Below are 24,830 nucleotides of genomic sequence, written 5' to 3'. Positions count from 1 at the left end.
GTGCGCGGTGGCGCTTCATCGCGCGCTCTATGGCCTGTCTCATAGAGGCACAGCCTTTTGTTCATGTCGTGCTAAGTATGGACGCGGCCTTAGGGTTACGCTGATGTCACCTACATTCCGAATGCACAGCTGATCGAAGGCTGCGTGTTACACTGCAAGCGTCCGCGGCTGCTCAAGAAGCAAAACGTTGACAATACTCGGGTGCCTCGACCTAAGAAAGGGCAAGCTCAGTCGTAGTGATAGGGCTACCTTACCTACCCGACCCCCACCCTCCTCTAAAGCTCAGGGTAATGTATGTAGGGAAGGTACTATCCAGACTTGGTCGATTTCTGGCATCTGCTGCCTACACTGATGTTACTCACAGCGGATTGTGGCTGCACGCGACTCGGTGCACTACACCCTTTAAAATTGCACCGCAAAGAGGAAATCTGCCTTTGCCTTGTATACATCCCCAGGCACCCCCTGCAGCCTGATTGTGGCCGCACACCCCTTGATGCACTACACCGTGTGAAACTGCATCGCACTGAGGTAAGCTGTGTTTGCCCACTATATATCCCCCAGGCAGTCTTAAACAGGACAGCCACTACTTACAAGGCCTGTCTCCCCTCAGGGTAGTGCACGCCTATTCCTGTTCTAGTAATGGACATTTACACTACCTATCAATTAGTCAATTAAGCAGAACCAATAATGCACTGCTGCTCTGATATTACACAAGCCCTTCAGGCTGTATTACGGAATATCTAGGAACCTTTTGGTCCTGTATGCAGCCTGACAGAGGCTGCAGGAGGCTGCAGGGCCAGACCTTATCTCTTACAGATTTGAGTAGCCTGATAGCACTTGCAAACAAGTTGACATCAGTTTATAGCAATATATCAGTATATCTCAGGAATATACTTTTATAGATACTATCCGCCTCAGTATCTTGTGTCCCCATATTATTTGTTACAATAAAGAGATATGTTTATGTTCTATTCATACTCCTGTAGCCATTATTAATAGGGGAACTTGTCTCACCTGCATCCATGTTACATTGATGCTGGTATTACCCCTGGAACCTGTGTAAACTGGTAACTATTAGCACATGTGTATGGCTACTGAATTCTCCATTTAATCTCAATTAGAGATTACTGCTACATTAGGGTAACTGAGTGCACACTGTTGGGTCTCCCTATGTAGTCCTCCACCCCCGGAGACCTCTCCGATTAGGGACTCAGTTTGCTAAACTTAAAGGTTGTATGTGCCGTGATCTAGTTTAGTTCAGATCATCAGGTTTTTTTGGGCATCTGTATTAACATTTTCTGACAAGTTGAGCCTGTGACGGTAGGGGGTAGCCAGTCTTCATAATAATGGTGAAGCCCGGCTGGTTAACCCCTGAAAACCGTGGGTTCCTGGCAGCTAAGTAGCACCATAAGCCAGGGACACTGTAATGCATACCTGAAGCCTGTCCTGTTGTGTGTTTTACCTTTTCCCCTTTTCCAATAAACATGGGATTTCAGTGGTGTTAGTTTCAAGGAGGATATTTGGGTCAAAATGTATTTAGATTTTAGGTAGGTGTTTAGGGGACAAAGTTACCGGTAGTCCCGTAATTCTCCCCGACGTGCAGGCAGGATCTGCGGGCACCCGAGGTGAATTACACCGGGGTTACACAGTGTCCCCCAGAATCCTGGGTTTTCAACCACAAGTATCCTAGATATATTTCCCCCGTAAGTATAAGGTTTTCCCCAAAGTAGAAGTTAATAAAACAATATGTTTTATACAGGTTGTATTAATCTTTGTACAGTCAGCCCAGGTATTTACATAGGTGCCAGAATGTCTGTACAAGGCATACCCTTGTACTTTAAGGACACTCACTTTAAGTACACTCGCGAGTAAGGTTATATCGCCCAGTAGGCAAACGCCAGCTCACGCATGCGCCTGTCAGCACGTCCTGAACAGCAATACCGGCTCCCTACCTGTACCGACACTTTGCGCAAGTGGGGAGACTATAGAGCCTATTACAAATGCGTTATTTACATCAGTTATGCATGTATATGACGATTGCCGTACAGTACATGCATTGATAAGTGGGAAAAAAGGTAGTGCTTCACTTTAAGTACATTTTCGCTTTACATACATGCTCCGGTCCCATTGCGTACATTAATGCGGGGTATGCCTGTATAGAGATTGTGGATCAAAGGGGAGAAGGGAAGTTCAGAGGTGTCGGCAAACAGTTTGGTGAGTGGGGAAGGGCGGAGACCAAGAACTTCCCACAGGGAAGACACGGACTGCCAGACCTGGTGGGGACTGGCCAGCGGGAGGCAATGGGTTGGCTGGGGGAATCTGCTACTCGTAGGCACGATTTCCATTGGCCAATTCATATTTCCTGCTTACCTGGATTTTTGAGCCGGCTCAACACCCCTCTCCCCTCCTCTGATTGGCTGGTTGAGTTACGCCCCGTTCTCTGATTGGTCACCAGCCCCTGCTCCAGAGGTCTATGTAAGATCGAGGTCTATGTAAGGGGAATGGCCGATGAGAGAACCAGGCGATCTTTAGGCTTGAGTCGGCGAGGTGCTGGCGGGCTTTTCAAAATTGCTCTGTTGCGAATAGCAGAGCAACCGGCTTCCGTTTTGGAGCTGGGACAGCCTGCCCTGCTGAGACTAAGCCAGACGCTAGGACCAAGTTCTGAGAATAGAGCGAAGCAGTCGCGGTGAGCGGCTCTCCCGAAAAGAGTACAGCATAGCGCGGGGATGAGGTCCCGGGCAGGGTAAGGCTGCCGAGGCAAGCGCCCTGCACCTATTTGAGGCTAGTTTTCATCCCCAGTAAGTGTGTATTCTTTCTGTGTTCTGTGTATTCATTGCATGTCCGCGGGTTTCACCCGAATAAACCTATTATTCCAGTACCTTGTTTTTCCCTAGTGAATGATCCCAGAAGGTAAGTGTTAAAAGTGCTGGTCTCTCGTGACAAACCCAAACTCACCAGCTGACCGTTTAAAAAAATGTTTTTAGGGGAGGAGAAAAAATTCAAATCACTGCACTTACCCAAAGCGATCTAAATCGAGGTTCAAATCGGTGGCAGATATATTGTTTTATTGCTCATTTTCCTATGTGGTTTAGATTTGCAGTGGTGCTTTACTCGATTCAGGAGAGAAAATAGCTGGTGGTAAAGAAACTGCTAACATCACAAAACGTCATTTATTTATTGATATGTGGATATTTCCTGAAATAGCAGGACCAGGGCAATCATGTGCCAGGAAACCAAAGGTTTAAACAAGTGAGAAATAAAATAGGGGTGAGGTGGATAAGGACGACTTGCTATATTATCCACTTCGCTGCCAAAGCAACCAGCAATAAATTGCTTTAGCAGCGAATAAAATGAGTATATTACAGCAGGGGCGCGCAAACTTTGTGCTCTGCTCCCCCTACCTGCCAGCCCCTCGGCTTACACCCCCCCCCACCTCCTCACCAATACCCAGCGTCAAATGACGTACGGGGTCATGTGACGTCACGCGACCCCCGCGGCGACATTTGACACGCGTTGCTATGGCGATACACGCGGCAAATGACGCCGCGTTGCCATGGCGACACAGCACGAGGAAAGGCAGGTGAAGTCCGCGCCCCCACTTTGCGCACCCCTGTATTACAGGATGGAGAACTGAGCTTATCTCACAGCTTCCATACATACATACAGCCATGACATAGACATGGGAACTGTGATTGGCTGGGAGAGGAAAATGAGCATGGACAGCAGCAGGGAACAAACCTGCCTTTGTCATACAACTGGTCGCGTTGTCGATTTTGACATGCATCACCGTGCTTCAGAAAGCTCAGATCTCTTTTCACCGTATGATTTATACAATCCCCAGCCTTTCCATGAAGCCCTCTCATACAACAGACCGTTGGACAGGCTGCTTCTGCTAATGTCACCCACCGTTGTTCAGACAGCCAAGCGCAAGTTCTCACATACTCACTTAAGAACTACGGTACTGTAAATATACACAGTACAGAAATTATAACTGATTGCAATATGTTTATGTAATAATGTTTACATCTCTTTAAATATGTTTCCTCCCCCCCCCCCCCCCCCCATCGGGGCAAGGATAATTAAATACATGTTTTATATTCTATTATTTCTGTTAGTCTCATCAACTTGAGTGAAAATTAATTTTGACATGGCCTTTTTTCCCCCTGCAGTTACCCAATGTGGTATTTTTGCAAGGTTTGGGTTTACAGCAATATTGACTCATGTACACCCAAATCTTGTAAAAATATCAGATTGGACTTTAAAATAATTGTATGTAGAAAAGTTCAGAGAAAGGAGGCGGTGCTCAATGTCATTATATAGTATAAGCTTGCTCCAATGTATTCCATATTAAGAGCAGGTACAATGTGCATATATCTGAAGGGGATGGGTCCCTGAAATGTCATCAGGATTTGTACCTACTGTTAATATTTTGGAACAAAACGGAGCAAGCTTACGTTGCATAATTACTTCCTGTCTGTTACTTAAACCTTATGATAAATACGCAGCTTCATTTTCAATAAAAAAATCATACCATAATAACCCCTTTTGCATATGTTGAGGTGGAGTGGTTAAAATTAGTTGTGTTAAAGATGCAATCCAAAAACAGTTAAAAAAAAAAAATGTAAATATTTTAATCTTAATATATGCAGCATTTGATTACCTTGCTTGAAAACTAATTACCTAAGCTGCTGATCCCGTGCTCGATCAGCAAAATCCTACTTCCCAGGGTTCACACAATGGCCACCTTTCAGTTTCAAATCAATCCTTCAGTCAGTGTAACTCAGCAGCTACAACGTATCCTTATATTACTAAGGTAGCATTATCTATTGTTACAGTTTGCAGCTCACACTGCTGGGAATATTGGCAACAAATTATCACAAATAGGAAAGTGTTACAAAGATCTTGCACTGCTGGGGAGGTGGGCATAAACCTGCTATACAAATCAAAGGATGCTCAGTATATTACAACTCATTAGGAGTTGAATTTTAGAATGTAAAAATAAAAAGGTAGCCAGTACTAATACTACAAAACGGATTTATTTAAAAAACAAAAACACATGTAGGACATTGCTTGAATTGCTCATTTACAAGAGCATTAGGAGCCTGGTATAAGTAATTATGAGAAAGTAATTGCTCTTTGATCACGTGTTTTGGACACGGCTCCTTTTAAACATACTCCAGCCATGCAATTACCTTTTCCTTCATATACTCAACCTGTTGAATTGCATAGATAATTGTCCTCTGGCATCTGCAGAAATCATGCAACAGCAAATTAAATACATTACAAAGCAGTGATGTATTTGAAATGGTTAACATGTCTTCGTTACAGGTGTTCAAAAAGTCACTGTACTTATTCAACAGGGTCCTGCTAGTTTGTCTGTGCTTTCAATGTCCCGTCCCAGAATCATTTGTTACCATATACACTTATTTTCAGTGTACAAAAGCCGGAAGCAAGGCCAGAAAAGATGATTAAATATTGGTGCGTTTGCCATGCTGCAGACTAATTTTCCCAGAGAATCACACTAAACAGTCCACATAAATATTTTGTCTTTACTTTCTCTATGTGCTTACAGGCTGTCGTCATTAAGTGTCCCAGGGGGTCAATTTATGCCAAAGCAACAGTGCAGAGTAGAACTGCAGAAGGCTGGAGAACAGTTTTCTAGCCATTGTGCCTTCCACATTCACCAGATCTTTTGGGTCAACATTATTCATGAGCAGTATTTGTCCAAGTTTTCCTTGGTCATCAGCAGGCCCTTCTCCAACAGGAACGTGGCCACAGCAAGCTGTAAAGTAAAAGACAACATGCAAAAGGTCACTAGACACAGAACTTGGGACATGCATGCAGTGTCCAATTAATGAGTGTAAAGATGAGCTCTCCAGTGCACCTGGGGCCATCTGTACCAAGCGGTTCTATTCTGCGACACACCTTCCAATGCTGGAACACACCTTACAGCACTTTTAAAGCTTTACACTCTTCTGTCCCTCCTTACATCTCAGCCCTAATTTCTCGCTATGCACCATCCCGACTCTTGCGTTCTTCTCAAGGATGTCTTCTTTCTACCCCCTTTGTATCTAAAGCTCTCTCTCGCCTTAAACCTTTCTCTGACTGCCCCACACCTCTGGAATGCCCTTCCCCTCAATACCCGACTAGCACCCTCTATCCACCTTTAAGACTCACCTTAAGACACATCTGCTTAAAGAAGCATTTGAGTAGCACTGGATAATCATGAACACATGATACATAAAGCTTGGCCCCCTGCAGACGCACTTACTAGTATTCCCTCCTACTGTCTCAATACGTTCTCCCTACCTACCAATTAGATTGTAAGCTCCTCGGAGCAGGGACTCCTTCCTTAATGTTACTTTTACAGTATGTCTGAAGCACTTATTCTCATGATCTGTTATTTATATTATTTGTTATTTATATGATATGTATTACTACTGTGAAGCGCTATGTACATTTATGGCGCTATATAAATAAAGACATACAATACAATACTATACAGCACACTGAATTGAATGTGCCAGGTGGTGTCTTCCTGTGCTGCATGGTGTCTTTTGGTAAATGTATGTATGTCTTTATTTATATAGCGCTATTAATGTACATAGCGCTTCACAGTAGTAATACACGTGACAAGCATATAAATAACAAATAATTACAAATAACAGATCATGGGAATAAGTGCTTCAGACATAAAAGTAACATTTAGGAAGAGGATCCTTGCTCTGAGGAGCTTACAGTCTAATTGTTAGGTAGGGAGAATGTACAGAGACAGTAGGAGGGAGTTCTGGTAAGAGCGTCTGCAGGGGGCCAAGCTTTATGTATCATGTGTATAGTTTTATCCACAGTGCTACTCATACGCTTCTTTAAGCAAGGATATGTTTCCTCCTGCTGCCTAGTAATGTCTAGTTAATATCACTTATTAACTAAGTAGTAAAGCACCACTTATTTACTACCCAGCATTTTCTGTTACTTGTGGACATTATGGCCCACATTTACAAACAGTGTAACACTAGGCACAAAGCATTTTCTTCCAACTTTAGTAAGCCATGCACATCACAACTACAGATTTCTAGTACACCACAAAACATTTCCTCCCCCACTTTCAAATATGCGTTAAAGTTATACAAAATCCACCACTAGGTTAAAATATCAATAAATTAGAGAATATTCTAAAATTTCCACACGAAAAACTGAACAATATTAGACAATTTGAACCAGAAGATAGATGCAACGCATGGTCCATGCACATGTAATTTATTAACTGCAAACCATTACAAGTTCTGATGCAAAGAAAGAGGTCAGCACCTTTTGGTGGAAGAAGTATCTCTGTAGTGAAGACTGATGTGAATGTCCTTTCAGGTCGTGTCTCTAGCTTAATGTGACATGAGCAAAACCGCTACATAACTGTGCATCGGGTACTAAAAATGAGACTGTGTGCTCTCTGGGTGAGGACTCCGTGATGCCTTTATTACACTGCAATGTGCAGGTTAGCAGTGCAACATTACAGTCTTCTTATATTATGCTACAATGTAAAATAAACTACTATATATAATCTGTACATAAAGAGGATTAGAACATGAAAGTAAAACATGGGGAGAATTCATGCCCTAAAAAGCTACGTTGAGTAATTGTAGCTGTATTATTATCTTACCTTTCGCAAATAAAAGTATTCATTCTATGAGCTTTATGAAGCTGTATATTATGTTGAATTAAATCTGTAGGTAAGGAAGATAGTCCAGGCACTCCGTCTTTGCAAAGACCGAGTGCCTGGACTGTCTTTCTTACCTATGTGACTTCTTGGGGACCTTGCAGGACGATCCCCCTTGGTCCGTGGGCACCGGCAGGTGATACCTATCATTGTACTATTGAGTGTGTGCCAGATCACCCTTCTCCATTGAATTAAATCTTTAGGGCATGCTGACATTTTATTTGAACGATTTATTATGTAGGTGCATCTGAGGCTGTACAAAGCTATATACATGTCCATCACAAGAAACCAAGTCTGGTTTAGGGAGCTTTTGCAATGAAATCCGCCCCGGGAAAGGCAAGCTGGTTTTTTTTATACCCCAGGTGAAATTATTCCCATCAGACATGTCCGTAGGGCAAGCACCCCAAATCAGCAGGCGTATATGTTCACGCAACGTCTCATATATAACCCAGACAGCGAGAAAAGCTGGGGAGGGATAAGCAAACTCTGCTTACCTTGTCATCCACAGTCTCACAGGGAAGGCTTCCCACAGTCACATATTTGGGGTAGGAATGGATGAGATATTCTACGGCGTCCACGTGCTACATTACAGAGGAGAAAAGGAGTCAGATTGTGGAACCCAGGCCAACGTTGGAGACAGGGAAATCTTACTCTACAAATTTGTTGCTGTCCTTTCAACCAGTAAAAGGGATGGGGAAAAAGTAAAATTCAAACCTGTAACAACCTTTCAACAAATCCCCCATGTAATAAACATTTGAAATAAATAATATATACACACACACACGGCTCGACAAATGCGGTCGCCCGGGGCGACTGCATTGTGGCCGCTGTCGACTGCTTACCTGCGGCGGTGTCCTCCCGGTCTTCTCAGTCTTCATCTTTAAAATCATGTTTTTCCCCTGCAGCACTATTCAAAATGGAGCGGCGTCATATGGCGCCGCATTGCTATGGTAACAGGATGCTGCCTGAGGTCCCGCAGCGCCGGGTTACGCGGCGCCGCGTGACATCACAGCATCCGGTTGCCATGGCAGCACGGTGTCATATGATGCTGCGTGGCCATTTTTAGTGCTGCAGGAGAAAAACATGATTTTAAAGGCCAGAAGGCAGCAGAAGGCCGGGAGACATCGTCAGCACCCCGCAACCGGACCCCGGCACGGGTTGTCGTGGGGTACAGATTGTGACTTTTGGGGTGGGTGGGTTGGGCGGTGAGTGGGTTTTGGCCCAGTTTGTCGGGCCGTGTTTATATATATATATATATATATATATATATATATATATATATATATATATATAATGTGTATAGGCTCGAATCTATATAGGGCACACAGACAATATTTCTGATTTACAGCGAACAAAACCTCATGAAGAATAATATATTTGGGGAATAATGAATATGGGTAAAATTCTTAATGATGCGCACAATTAATTGCAGGCAACGGGGAGCCCATGGTGCAGCTGTGTCAGCGGTCCTACTTCTGACAGATCACAATCAATTTAGCGATTAAGTTGTCCTCCATAATCCTAAAGAATTGATACACCACTTATTCAGCTGTACTCCTCCCACTGACCACTGCCCTCTCGCCACTTATCTCGGTATAAATGATGCTCTATTTTGGAACATATATATATGTATCATATATATATATATATATATATATATATATATATATATATATATATATAATATGTAACTGTACTATGATTATTCTTTGTGCCGCTACCCTATCCCCCTTTCTAATCCATTTTGACATTTCAAAAGGCAAATAATGCGGAGTTTAAAAAATAAATATTGTTCTTCCAGCAATTATAATGTACACAGCACTGTACATAACACTGTTGCAGGCACAGTGAGGACTGCCAATCTGATATTAGCGCCTGATTTACAAGGAAATACAGTGACTTGTCCAAGGTCACAAGCAGAGCAGACACTGGGATCATTCAGAATACGTTTACACATTTAAAGTCTCTGCTCTTGCCACAAAGCTACTTTTTCTGCCCCTTTCCTATAGATTTCTTAGCTGTGGACGAAACATCCTGACATTCTATTAAATGATCTGATGAATTTTTAAAAGTTTTTAAAAGGAGTAAGTAAGCAAGCAGGTAATAGTGTAGTGAAGGAAAAAATTAAAACTCAGCATATACAGTACTAAGCGCTCAGCCTATTGACCTAACTTAAACAATACACTATAATGATTAATAAGTGCTCTAAATGTTGGAATCTCCTTGAAAAAACACAACAATATATTAAGGGATCCCACAACCTGATGTGATAGGCTGTGAGAATGGCTGCCTAAGGATTGAAAAAACAAACCTATCCACAAGGTATGTACAACATTAGCATAAAACACAGAAAATAAATAAACAATGAAACAAAATAGTCCTTGGCGCACTATCGGGTATATAAACCTGACACACAATGAAGTCCCAAAAACTTGGTAGTAGGGATGAGTGGATCCAGAGTCCAATTCCACTTAGAAGTCCTTTAAGATGGAGGAACCAGATCTGCAATTATACAAGACAAGACAACCATTGCGCAGTACTTCTGGTCAATCGTTATCTCCCCCACCGTTGCCAGCTACTTGCTTAAAAATAGAGAAACAGGTGCATTGAATGGTATCTTTGACTTCCTTCCCGGCTGGCTGTTCTTATATGTATTGTCAGGCGACATGACCCCTCTTCAGACACACGCTTACAACACGATACACCGGAAAGCAAGGAGAAATAAAGGCACCAATGGTAGGATACCGTAAAATGTAATAAAATACTACAGGACTAAACAACAGTACACTCACATGCCGATAGTCCCTATGCACAGGATACAACGTGCCGTCCGCTTGCGTGAGAGGATGCCGGGGTGATGCAGATGGAGGTGGGACCTAGCGTGAATCCCCGCTTCGTGGCCGCGACTCGGAGCGCCTTGTCCCCCTCCGATGACGTCACTGCTATTGCGCCCCTTCTCCTCCCCACACACGTGCACGCAGTATCACGTCTAAGAGAACTCCACCCTACGCACGTTTCGTGACTGCTGACATCCCTTCTTCAGGGGTTAATGGAGTAATGAGGGCAGTATGTGCTATTTAACCACATTGGAGAGGGGGAGATAAAATGAATCTGATATCCAGACGCGAAAGCTTCTGGATATATACCCTTAAAACCCTGACCCCAAGAGGTCTGAATATAGAATTTGATCTGGCATCATTTCTGAAAGATGGCTAGGTCATTTTCGATATTCTAAGGGCATTTGCTAACCAATCCTCTGATTCAAAACTTTTTTCCTCTGTGTTCTCTGTCTAATGAAATCAATGGAAGTCTCCGTTGGCATTATAAGGTCTAATATCTCCCGTGGAGTTACTAGCATTATTTATATATTTTTTTAATCATTGTATTCATATTAATGGTTTGTTTCTTGCAGTTGTAAGTGATGTATAGGATACATATTTTATGTATAGTATATATAGGATGTATGTATACTAAGTACGATTTTGATATGTGTTTAAGGGAATAAGTAGGAGGTTCTAGTTGGGTAATCATCCAATAGGAGCCCTGCGGACATTCCCTAATGTGGTTAGCGTTTGATAAAGCGTGGGATACCACGGGAAACGCATCAGAGTGTTCTTTTTGGCTGTTACTATGCCCTAAAATAAATTTTTGCACCTAGGATATTTTGTGGTTTGCAGTTTGTGGTTTCCATTCTTCAGCAGCAGCAGCAGATGCACCGCCGTTTTCCCTGTACTCTCTCCTAATGTGGTTAAATAGCACATACTGCCCTCATTACTCCATTAACCCCTGAAGAAGGGACGTCAGCAGTCACGAAACGCGCGTAGGGTGGAGTTCTCTTAGACGTGATACTGCGTGCACGTGTGTGGGGAGCAGAAGGGGCGCAACAGCAGTGACGTCATCGGAGGGGGACAAGGCGCTCCGAGTTGCGGCCACGAAGCGGGGATTCACGCTAGGTCCCACCTCCATCTGCATCACCCCGGCATCCTCTCACGCAAGCGGACGGCACGTTGTATCCTGTGCATAGGGACTATCGGCATGTGAGTGTACTGTTGTTTAGTCCTGTAGTATTTTATTACATTTTACGGTATCCTACCATTGGTGCCTTTATTTCTCCTTGCTTTCCGGTGTATGGTGTTGTAAGCGTGTGTCTGAAGAGGGGTCATGTCGCCTGACAACACATACAAGAACAGCCAGCCGGGAAGGAAGTCAAAGATACCATTCAATGCCCCTGTTTCTCTATTTTTAAGTAAGTAGCTGGCAACGGTGGGGGAGATAACGATTGACCAGAAGTACTGCGCAATGGTTGTCTTGTCTTGTATAATTGCAGATCTGGTTCCTCCATCTTAAAGGACTTCTAAGTGGAATTGGACTCTGGATCCACTCATCCCTACTACCAAGTTTTTGGGACTTCATTGTGTGTCAGATTTATATACCCGATAGTGCGCCAAGGACTATTTTGTTTAATTGTTTGTTTATTTTCTGTGTTTTATGTTAAGGTAATAGTGTAGCAGAGATGAACTAAAACGTAGCACATACCTGCAACAAACTAAGTCAGACAATAGGAAAGGAAATCCCTGCCCCGGAGAGCTTACAATCTAAGTGGTATGTTGGAAGAGTTACGGAGACAGCAGGTGAGGGAATCTGTGCAGTAGATGGCAGTGCTTGGCCTCAATGGTTGGTAGCAGTGACTGTGAGTGCAAGCTATTGGGATGCTTCATTTAAGAGGCGAGTTTTAAGGTTTGACTTAAAGTTGGGGAGAGAAGGTGCTTGGCGTATACTGAGTGTGAGGGAGGGCCACAGATAAGGGGCAGTGAGGGAAAAAAGTTTGAGGTGAGAGAGAGTAGTAGTGGTGAAAGGAGACAGTTATGGGGAGAGCGCAAGAAACGAGCAGGGGCACAACGAGATAAGAGCCGACACAGTATATAGGGAGGAGCAGATGTGTGCAGAGCCTTGAAGGGAAGGAGGAGAACTTTGCAGGCGATCTGAAACTTGATGGGAAGCCAGGAGATGGATGTAAGGAGGAGATGAGCAGAGACTGTTTGGGGAGAAAGTGAAATTATTCTGGTAGCCAAAATTTGGCTAGATTGCCAAGGAGAAAGTCTCTTCTACGGTCTGTAAATATTAGACCCTGGGCTCTATACATTCAACGGCAATAATTGCGTTTCCGTGAGAAAACTGCAGTCCTCACACAACTGCAAACAGTTTATTGCCACAATTTATTTCTGGACATTGTGGAGTATGGCGCTGTACAGCGCTGCGGTATATGTCGGTGCTTTACAAGTAAACGATAATAATAACGGTAACACTGCTACTTACTGGAGGAGGTGTGACAGAGGGCACCGGAGAATAGAAACAAGAGGGGGAAAAGAAACCAACTACAGAAATAACACGGGACAGGGAAGCAGGGTGGAAAAGAGGAAGGTAATTATTCAGATCACTCAGAGAGCGACATATAAATATTTACACCCTTGTTTGCTTTCCCTTGAGAAACCGTTGTACACTTGGGGCGACGAGTATTGGGAAGCTGGAGAGCCCCGGCTTACAGACTCGGGGGGAGGTTTGCAGTAGGTGAATAAAGTGCCAGGCAGGCTTATACATTTGTGGCCTAATTCCTGGCTCGGGCATTATACCTAATTTGGGGAGAAATCTCTTTACCCTCAAGTGCCTCAGTTTACCCTCTTCCAAGCAGCTAATAAACACAATTCTCTGTCTGCCGAAAGAACTGAACACCAGAAATGTACTGCCAGCAATACACCAAATAGGGGACTAACTGTACCCAGTTAGGGTATAAGCACAAAGCTCTTTGGTACCTAGCCTGGATCAATGAGATACAGAAATTCAAGTTATTATTTACTACCAGGCCAGTCACAAAATAATTCCTTCTTCACAAGTTTAAGCTGTAGCATGGTATAATTATCTAAGGAATCCATCTACTCCATCAGATGCTGGTTATGTGTTGCAAGCAATTAGTGTTATATTCCACAATAGTGGCTGTTCTGGATGAAACACACCCATGTGTACTAAGCGGTGCTATTCTATAGGAAGCATTTTGACGGCAGAAGACATCCTACGGCCCCTTCAAGTAAAGCGCAGGTGTTTTCTGGCGTTTAGAGGCATTTCCTGGAGTAGCACTGCTTAGGTAATACGTCCCTTGGTGCGTGTATGTCATTTTTACGTTTGAGCAGTAAAAAATCATTTCTGGAGCACTCCCTCGTCCGACGTTAGTGTGTGTAATTGTGTTAACTTTAAAGCAGCAGTTCAAGCAATATCCTACATGTGTGTTTTTTTTTAAATAAATCAGTTCTGTACTATGAGAAAATACTTGCAGCATTAAAAAAAAACAAAAAAATAACGTTTTAAAGACATTTTTAATGTTTCTAATGTAGGAAGCATCCCCAAAGTGACAGCCCCTTTCCCTTCTGATAGGCTCTGGCTCTTGAGCCCCGCCCTCTCTCTAGCAGTGTACCAATTGTATCTAGTAACTGCCCAGCCAATCATATTCCAGGACTACATTGCCCAGAATGCTGTGCAAGAACTGAATTAAAAAACCCTGAGCAAGCAATCTATTACAGTATATGCAGTATATGCAGCTTAGCTAATCACTTGTCAGTGTGCAGATTGTATTGATGCACATATTGAATGGGAAAAAAATATATATGTATTTTAAAAACGGCAGCTTGAACTGCAGCTTTAAAGCAGTTATTACCTCCTGCGCTATCTCCATGTACTTTGGCTCCTCCTTGTGGTATATCCTGGAGTTGTCCATTGTGTAATATAACAGGCAGACTTCTCCTTCGCTACATAATCTGGAAAAGGATACAAAAAAATAAATAAATAAAGTATGAAGCAAATTAATGTATCTTTGTGCCCAACAGTGGCGTAAAATAAAATGTCCATCGCTGCACACGGCGTGTTGTGTTCTGTCCCAAGCCCTTTATGTCAAAGTTTTTTTATAGATCCCATTGATAGAAAATACTTAATAGATCTAGGGAGATCTTGTCCTCATTTTAGCCTTAGTTCATTACCATCATTATTATTTTTATCAATATTACTGGGACATTTATTAATACGCAAAGCACTTTTTATTGTTTCACTCATTTAATGTATTATTGAACCAATCACTGTTGAAACCTTCCTGTGTTCCGAGGCCTGGCAGTAACCTGCTATAACAGTGCTGCCGAACCACTAAGAAGCTCAGAGAACAATACATTGATTTAGCATTGGGACGCCATTCTTATTGATGTAGCACTCCAAGAGAATGGTAAGATATTTTGAATGAAATTTGGCCAGTGGACTAAATAACTTTGATTTTATGTATTCCCTTGAAAGATATTCATGGGAGAGACTGCATTTAAAATTCAATTTCTTGTTTTGGTAATTTTATCGGAGATCTGCCTTTATGTACGTGGGTTAAAACAACATACATCTCTCAGCTCAACTCTGCCTTGGTACATATTCTACATCTACAATACACACACACACACACACACCTTAGATCACTCTAGGCCAGTGATTCCCAACAGGGGGCTCGTGAGGTGTATCCATGAGGTTTGGCCAAAAAATGATGTATAGCGGGTTCCTGACTGTGTGTGGAATGCGCATTTAGTTGGGTCCCAAACTGCACCTTGGCGCGGGTGGTATATCTGTCAATTACAGCAGGAGCTCCCAAAGTTGTTACCCACAATCCTCTACATCCACAGCGGCAAAGCATTGTAGGTCCTGACTTTGGAAGTTCCCACAGTGATTGACAGCTATACCAGCCATGCCGTCTGCACCCACTGAGGTGCACTTTGGGGCAGTATTAAGCATGTGTTCCCCTCACAAGCCCAGGATACTATATTGCCTGGGATTGGTCAAACAGTTATGTTACCTATTATCTGACGAGTACGTAATAAGATTTATTAATTAGAAGCTTGCAGAACAAATATTTTCTAGCAGGGTGTGTATGATGTAAAAATGGTCTAGCCCAGCGGTGCGCAAAGTGGGGGGCGCAGGGTTTACAGAGGCCCCGCGCGCTTCCCGAAGGCACTTAAATGAAGTGCCGGGGGAGCTGCAGGGCCTCTGTAAGCCTTTACTTACCCCGATTCAGCCGGCATCTAGAGACGTGTCACCGGTCATGTGACGTCACGTTGCTATGGCGACGTGACGTCATGACGTCCAGACGCCGGGAATCCAGGTAAGGAGGAGGGAGGGGGGCGCGCGGAGAGGAGGACATCCAGCAGGGGGGCGCAGGGAAAAAAGTTTGCGCCCCCCTGGTCTAGCCTGTAAGCGGAGTAGTGTAATTATAGCCATCACGCTTCCTTTATTAGAGGTCGCTAAAAAATGATACCAATGTTTTGGGTTTTACTTGACAAACCGCTATTGTTATCCATTTTGATATCTCAACCTCAAAACAGAAAAGCAATTCAATACAATGGCCTAAAACTACTTGAAGGAATAATAATATAATTCTATGTACAAGTCATGCAATATAGGGTTGCAGAGGAAGAGATTAGACTGACCTCACAATTCCACTCCGGAGAAGACTTATCCGGGTCGCTTTGTCCAGCAGGTCCAAGTCGTCTCGGACCTGTCCGTCCTCCCACCTCACTGGTGCGCCGTGTACACTGTGCGCCTTCTCAGCTGGAAGTGAGGATGTGTCGAATCAATCACCCAACAGTGTCCAGGAGCCATAAAAACGCGACCTGCTGTCTGGCGCCAGAATCGGCGAGATCTGCCATGGACTATAATGGCCGATTCAGCGCAGATCGCGCCTTGATGATTCCCAGACAAAGGTTAGGATGCTTACGAAAACCACGTATTCCTCTAACACAACTACAATGTGCCTATCTTACAATAGGCTCTGTGTACAAACGCAGCGCGGTCCTTGAACATTAGGGTCATACCATGTGGTAGAAAACCAGATCATTTGACAAAATCCACATTTATTGCATGGATTCCTGAGATCTTAGAAGCCTTTACAAGTTGAACTCATATCACTATCCTGCCCAGCTCTTTTATATTTTTATTAAAATCTTGATTATTTTCATCTTTATGGTAACCTTTAGACTGCTCTGAGCTCTCGGGTGAGCTCCATTTTAACCTTCCGGACACATAATATTTCACACCCTTATATCTCGTAATCAGATTTTACAACCGAAAACCGCATTGGAAACGGCGACAAGGGATCTCCTAAATACGTTCTTTTAAAATACATAAAATGTCATCTCTAGGGGTTCAAGGAGTTGCCTCAGCATTGACGGGCGGGGACATGTTCCGGCAGCGGGGGAAGACACACACACACACAGACACACAGACAGACACACAGACAGAGACAAATCTCACCCCGCACTACATCCAGCAGCAGGAGGGAAGGGAGCCGGGTAGATGTGCCGGCAGCAGTGGGGGGTGGGGGGAGATATATTCAATATTACATTCCCCGGGCGAAGCCGGGCACAAAAGCTAGTTAAAAGTATCTTAGTCCTGTGAAGACAACATGATGCATAAAGGTTTTACTCTGTATAGTAAGATCTCACAAGCAGGACCTTTTCTACCCGTTTGTGCTTGGTTGTCCTTATTTGGTACGTCCTTCTGGTTATGTAATTTACATCACTCTGTAACCCCATATGCCGGCACTTTACAAATAAAAGTGAATAACAACATTAACGGAGGTATACCTGGTGTAAGTGCAGGAGGTAAGCAGTCATGCAGGAACTCCTTAGCCTTTTGATCTACAGCACCATCCACTGGGGCGTACTCCGTCAATTTTTTCATCAATGAATGAACCTTTCGCAGAAATATGCCTCTACGTGGGTCATCCTGTTAGAAAACAAGCCAAGCATTACACAGTATAAATATCTATTAAATAAAATGGTCTTTTAGTTTAACATTTTTGGCCAAAATTGTTGTAAGCCCCTGAGCCACTGCACGGCAGACCACATTTCCAGGGGTCCCTAACACTAATATAAATTCTTAATAACCTGTGCAATACCAGGAAGAATAATTTATAATAAGTCTGTCAATATTATTATTGGATGTGCACTGAGCTCTGTCTGTATTTTATGTTCTGTCTCTGGTTTTAAATATATATATTGCCATGCTCAGTAGCACTCCTCTGTGACACTCATATGCTTATATATATGTTGTGGTTATTTTGGGGGTTCAATAGGAGCTTGTTAGGTGTCCAGTAAGCATTACATAGTGCAAGGATGTAACATTGTTCATTCAGAGCGCTCCCACGCTCAGGCACACAGGCGACCTAACTGTATATGTACACTGTCAATAAGGAAATTATATAGGGCAATAAGGCCCTGAAGAGCATCAATTGTATTTGCCTGGATCTCCGGTACTAAAAATAAATAAATCAGTTGTCCTGTGCTCATTGTCCCAAAAGAGCCGACACGGTCAATGCGCGCTAAGTAGCTGAGAGACAGTGGAAATATATCTGGAAACACATTGATCTCCACTGATACATTTTGCCTATATTAAAATTCTTTTAGGAAATGCTGAATCTGACGCTCCCATTACCATTAATGTGCTAAAAGGGAGGGGTCCCTTCCAACGTGTTAAAGCTGCAACTCCTGGCGACATGTTTTTGTTGTGGTCGTGTTTTCGAAATGTGTTTATTATAGGTTGGAAGCTGGGGGTCTCCGGAGCAGGACCGCGTTGATTTCAGGGGACCCCCTGCTTCCCCGAGATACTTAGCTTGGAAGGTGATGGCCGGTATCCCTGCAGGTTGAAATGTCCCGCGTCACGTGGGCCAATAGGAAGCCGTAAGGGATGAGGTCACTGCTTCCTAATGGCACGCAGGAAGGACATTTAAAGCCGCCATTTTGATAGCCCAAAACAGCCCTGGGCTGTTGCAGACACCTCCTTCCTGGGTAAGTAACTCTAGAAGCAAGGGGTCCCCGGGGCTGAAATTAATGTGGTTCTGCTTCGGGGAGCCTGCTTCAAACCTATTAAAAAATATATATATTTAAACACACTAAAAAGTGTCGCCAAGAATGCCTCTTAAATACAGCAACATACATTTTCACAGCATCTGCCATTGCAAAATAGTTGCTGTGTGCACTCCAGTATTCGTGTGTATGTGTATAACGCAATGTTACCACGTCGGCATTCTGGACGCCCATGTATTCCAGGTAATCCACTGGAAGCCCCTTCCGAAATTCCACATCTTCCTCAGCTGCGACCTGCAGCGCTGCCGGCAGGAGCTGGGGGGGAAACCAGGGGGCATGCAAATGAATGGCAGGTTGCAAGGGCAGCGTGCAGCAGATGTTAACCCCTCCAGTTCTACTGGAATTTAGAAACGTACATATGGATGGTAGATAACTACTTGGCCCATCTACTCTGCCCACTTTCCTACTTACCGTAAAGCTTCAGCACGACCTGTTTTTTCCTCCTTATTAGGGTACATTTTCGCCTAGTCCAAGCTGCATTGATTTACTTTGCTATGGTCACCTTCACCATCTCTGCTGGGACACTCTTCCATGGATCCACTACTCTCTTAGTGAATAATTACTCTCATGTTACCCTTGGGCTTAGCACCTTCAAATGTCAGAACATGAGCTCTCTAGTGTTTTCTTCTCAAACCCTTTCCCCTCTCCCCCCATCCCCAAACAACCCTTTCCTCCTTCGGCCCGTAGATATTATTGATAAAAGTTATTAGCATATCCTCTGTCCCTTCTTTTCTTACAGGTTTATACATGTAACACGAGATAAGAAAACATATCAAAACAATTACAAATAGTGATTATCAGAAAATAGCTTAGAACTGCACTTTTTGTGTGAGAAAAATGCAATGCTGTATTGTGAATACACGTATAATAAATGCCGTTTACAATATTGTGGGTGATAAAGATAATTAATTACACTATTCAATATAAAGCTGCCTTTTTTGCAGACTCATTATTTGCTTTATTTGGTAAAATGGGTTAGCGGTTGCAATGCTTTCAGTTAGTATGTTGTATGCAGCACAATGGTGGTATCTGTGTTGTATGTATGATTTATGCAGCCACTTAAAGTGATGCTTATCTCAAGTGGCCAGGTAACTTGTACAGTTAATTTAAGCATCTCACATTAAGTCCCGCTTTTGTGGCAATATTTGCACATTATTTGTGATGACCTCTGGATTTCCAGTTTTGACACACAGTTTTAGTTATCCCATGTAGCCAGCAAAATAACCTTAAACTAATCACACTCTGCTAAAAGCAAAGACATGGTTTCTTTGGTTATTAAATTAATTAGAGCAGTGGTTTTTTTTAACAGGGGTTCGGGTTCCCTGCAATTTTCATGAATTTACACTGCATCTGATCTCAGACGCGCTATTAGAGAGGGTTAGGGTTCCTTACAATGCATCTGATCTCAGGCGCGCTATTAGAGAGGGTTGGGGTTCCTTACAATGCATCTGATCTCAGACGCGCTATTAGAGAGGGTTGGGGTTCCTTACAATGTATCTGATCTCAGACGCGCTATTAGAGAGGGTTGGGGTTCCTTACAATGTATCTGATCTCAGACACGCTATTAGAGAGGGTTGGGGTTCTTTACAATGCATCTGATCTCAGATGCGATATTAGAAAGGGTTGGGGTTCCTTACAATGTATCTGATCTCAGACCCGCTATTAGAGAGGGTTGGGGTTCCTTACAATACATCTGATCTCAGACGCGATATTAGAGAGGGTTGGGGTTCCTTACAATGTATCTGATCTCAGACCCGCTATTAGAGAGGGTTGGGGTTCCTTACAATACATCTGATCTCAGATGCGCAGTTAGAGAGGGTTGGGGTTCCTTACAATGTATCTGATCTCAGACCCGCTATTAGAGAAGGTTGGGGTTCCTTACAATGTATCTGATCTCAGACCCGCTATTAGAGAGGGTTGGGGTCCTTACAATGCATCTGATCTCAGATGCGCAGTTAGAGAGGGTTGGGGTTCCTTACAATGCATCTGATCTCAGACTCACTATTAGTGAGGGTTGGGGTTCCTTACAATGTATCTGATCTCAGACGCGCTATTAGAGAGGGTTGGGGTTCCTTACAATGCATCTGATCTCAGATACACTATTAGAGAGGGTTGGGGTTCCGCAGAATTTCACAATATGATTATAGGGTTCCTTAAACCCCGAAAGTTGGAAACAACTGAAATAGAGGAATGATTGTCAAGCAAATGTTTTGTTTGCTTTTTACAGAGAGTCAGTAAAGATAGGGGGAAAGAGAGGGGAGGAAGTAGAGTGCGGTGTTGCCTGTGCAAACTCTTGTTGAACACAGCGATTTTATGATTACAGAGCAACAACAGTGCAGAATAATTAAGCCACAGAGAACATTCAACCACATATAATTAGAGTACCCTGAATGGGGAAAAAAAAACAAGATATCATTTAAGCAACAAAGTAATGTCTTAAAAAAAAAAAAAAGGATGCTAATCCTAAATAGTGGGACCACAGCACAATCTCGTAGTGAAACAGGGAGAAAGCAGCACTCTTGGAACAAACTCACAGTTAAGTAATTTTCTCTTAATGGAAATTGAAGAATTCTGTTCAAAACGGACTCAGATTTTTTTTTTTTTAATATACGTGTAATTACGATGACATCATTCATCTTTTATGGTGCCCTTGTAGCAAAGGGTAACGTGGGCAAGACAATCCGACACAGTCTCACATCTTGGGTAAACCCATTGAGAGGTTTAAACACGGTTATGTATGATTGTATTTAACTCACTCCCCGGGATGGAAAGCCGTGTTTGTATGCTCCAGAATAAGGGAGAACGACTAAACAGTGAGTTTGTTCCGAGAGTGCGGCCTTCTACCTGTTTAACCAAAAATCACCATGAACAAAATATACAATGCAGGGATAAAGGCACCAGGCAAAAGCAAAAGTAGGAAGGAGGGGGTGCTAAAATCTGAATGAAGATTACACTGCACAACAGAGGAGCCTTTTTGTGTAGCCCAGAGAAGCTCGTACCTTGCCCAGTAGATCTACCCAGCAGTTCCGCTGATATGAGGACACTGTTATGTGAAGAGAATGCGCGTCGGGAAGGCAGTCTCCCTGATGAATAAAACCTCGGGGGAAATACAGAAGATCTCCAGCTTCAAGCACTGTCTCCAGAACGGGTTCCCCAAGATCGTCGTCACTGAAATTAACTGTATTAAAAAATTAATTAAAAAACACGTCAATGCTTAACCAATGATTTAATCGTGCAATGCCCCATGTGGGTTGTCTAGACCAGGTGTGGCTAACTCCAGTTCTCAAGGGCCACCAACATGTCAGGTTTTAAGGCTCCCTCTGCTTCAGCACTGGTGCCAAATCAGTCAATGATCTGCTTCACACCGAACGGTGGCTCATGAGGACTGGAGTTGGCCACACATGGTCTAGAACAGTGGTTCCCAAACTTTTTCGGTTCAAGGCTCCCCAAGGCAATCAGAATTTTTACGCGGCCACCAAAGTAAAAACAAAGGTGTATATACATACCTAACAGTTGCAGTGCGCAGTTGGTGTCTCTCTCAGACACTCACACACTCTCACTGACCTCACTCTCTCTCTGACCTCACTCTCTCTTTCTCTGACCTCACTCTCTCTTTCTCTGACCTCACTCTCTCTTTCTCTGACCTCACTCTCTCTTTCTCTGACCTCACTCTCTCTTTCTCTGACCTCACTCTCTCTTTCTCTGACCTCACTCTCTCTTTCTCTGACCTCACTCTCTCTTTCTCTGACCTCACTCTCTCTTTCTCTTTCTCTGACCTCACTCTCTCTCTCTCTCTCTCAGACATCTCTCTCTCTCTCTCTCAGACATCTCTCTCTCTCTCTCTCAGACATCTCTCTCTCTCAGACATCTCTCTCTCTCTCTCTCTCAGGCATCTCTCTCTCTGACCTCACTCTCTCTCTCTCTGACCTCACTCTCTCTCTCTCTGACCTCACTCTCTCTCTCTCTGACCTCACTCTCTCTCTCTCTGACCTCACTCTCTCTCTCTCTGACCTCACTCTCTCTCTCTGACCTCACTCTCTCTCTCTCTGACCTCACTCTCTCTCTCTCTGACCTCACTCTCTCTCTCTCTCTGACCTCACTCTCTCTCTCTCTCTGACCTCTCTCTCTCTCTGACCTCACTCTCTCTCTCTCTCTCTCTGACCTCACTCTCTCTCTCTCTCTCTCTCTGACCTCACTCTCTCTGACCTCACTCTCTCTCTCTCTGACCTCACTCTCTCTCTCTGACCTCACTCTCTCTCTCTGACCTCACTCTCTCTCTCTGACCTCACTCTCTCTCTGACCTCACTCTCTCTCTCTCTGACCTCACTCTCTCTCTCTGACCTCACTCTCTCTCTCAGACAGACACTTTCTCTCTCTCACTCTCTCAGACACACTCTCTCTCTCTCACACTCTCTCTCAGGGAGGGAGGAAAGGCATGAGATCCGTGCAGGCAGCTCCCTGCACACAGACACACACACACACACAAATAAATACACACATAAATACACACACACAAATAAATACACACATAAATACACACACACACACACACAAATACACACACACACAAATAAATACACACACACACAAATAAATACACACACACATAAATACACACACACATAAATAAATACACACACACACAGATACACACACACACAAATAAATACACACAGATACGGGGGGGGTATGGCTGAACGGCCCGGTCTCTGCACGGGGGAGGTCAGTGCTGCGGGGGCCTGTGCCACGTGTGGGGAGGGCCGGTGTGCTGCGGGGAGGGAGGGCCGGTGTGCTGCGGGGAGGGAGGGCCGGTGTGCTGCGGGGAGGGAGGGCCGGTGTGCTGCGGAGAGGGAGGGGGGGTGTGAGGCTGCAGTGCTGCTGGGAGACATCTGTCTCCCGGTGCTGCTCCTCCAGCGTGCGCGCCGGGCCTCCCTGTCGCTGAGCCGGGCCGCGCTGAACAGATGCACAAAGCCCCTGCATCTGTAATCAGTGCGGCTATAGTTCCTCCGGCCTGGGACATAGTAAGCGCTTAGGTGCTGCTGCTGCTCGCTCTACCATGAGCTTTTTGCTGTCCTGGCAGAGGAGACAGCAAGCGCGCTTGGGAGGCGGGTATCACTGTGTGTTTGTCACTTGGTAGCCGTCAGTGTGTGTGTGTCACTGGGGAACGTGTGTGTGTGTGTGTGTGTGTGTGTGTGTGTGTATGTATATTATATAATATTTTAAAAATTAAAAAAAAAAAGACATGTGAGAATAAATTATTTATTAACATTGTGCAACTTTGATAAATATATTCACACGCACACACCACACACACAACGCACACACCACACACACCACACATACATATATACACCACACATACATATATACACACACCACACATACACATATATACACCACACATACACACATAATATATATATATATATATATATATATATACATATATATATATAATGTATATATATATATGTATATATATATGGATATATATATATATACCACACATATATACACACACACACACACCCCCTGCAGCCCGTTTTTCTCACACACACACCCTGCAGCCCGTTTTTCACACACACACACACAACACACACACACACACCCCCTGCAGCCCGTTTTACACACACACACACACACACACACACACACACACACACACACACACACACACACACACACACACACACACACACACACACACACACACACACACACACCTTGGTGCTGCCTCTGTCTGGTGGCTCTGAAGTTGCAATGCCAGGCAGGCTGCAGCCCCATTGGATGGGAGCGGTCACGTGACCGCTCTAGCTGCTGGCGGCCCTGACCGCGGCGCCCCTCTAGCCAAGCCGCGGCGCACAGTTTGGGAAACACTGGTCTAGAATAACCAAACCCCTACGGCGCGTCCCTGTGATTAGGAAATCATCGTGTGACTGCACTAAAACGTCTTATAAATCTGTTACCGATAACAAGCAAACTGCTACATTCGCTTACCGCTCGAGAACTGGGGGAGCCGTTCAGAGTTTTGTCTGCAATTAAGAAGCAATAGGAAAGTTAGAAAGGATACAGGAACGGTTAAAAACAGGTTATTCTGCATCCTTCATCCAATAATATTACGTTGCAGTTATTCAAATACAGTTATTACTACATTTTCAAAATCATTGTCTGCATCTCAACTT

General features: G+C 43.9%; 1 protein-coding gene across 1 annotated transcript in view; it reads right to left on the bottom strand.

Moving 5' to 3' along the window:
• Window positions 1–4,710: 4,710 nt before the first annotated feature.
• Window positions 4,711–24,830, bottom strand: part of LOC142493035 (ribosomal oxygenase 1-like) — a 42,897-nt gene continuing 22,777 nt past the window's right edge. The window contains exons 8-15 of the mRNA XM_075596451.1: window positions 24,646–24,680; window positions 21,648–21,826; window positions 18,799–18,903; window positions 17,368–17,509; window positions 16,213–16,333; window positions 14,418–14,517; window positions 8,206–8,292; window positions 4,711–5,782 (exon numbers count right to left, since the gene is read on the bottom strand). Coding sequence (XP_075452566.1) covers window positions 5,708–5,782; window positions 8,206–8,292; window positions 14,418–14,517; window positions 16,213–16,333; window positions 17,368–17,509; window positions 18,799–18,903; window positions 21,648–21,826; window positions 24,646–24,680 — 844 coding nt within the window. The 3' untranslated portion in view covers window positions 4,711–5,707. The remainder of the gene's footprint in view (window positions 5,783–8,205; window positions 8,293–14,417; window positions 14,518–16,212; window positions 16,334–17,367; window positions 17,510–18,798; window positions 18,904–21,647; window positions 21,827–24,645; window positions 24,681–24,830) is intronic.

The sequence above is a fragment of the Ascaphus truei genome, chromosome 4, assembly GCF_040206685.1.
Source record: "Ascaphus truei isolate aAscTru1 chromosome 4, aAscTru1.hap1, whole genome shotgun sequence".
NCBI lineage: Eukaryota > Metazoa > Chordata > Amphibia > Anura > Ascaphidae > Ascaphus > Ascaphus truei.
This window is presented reverse-complemented; position numbering and strand designations above follow the sequence as displayed.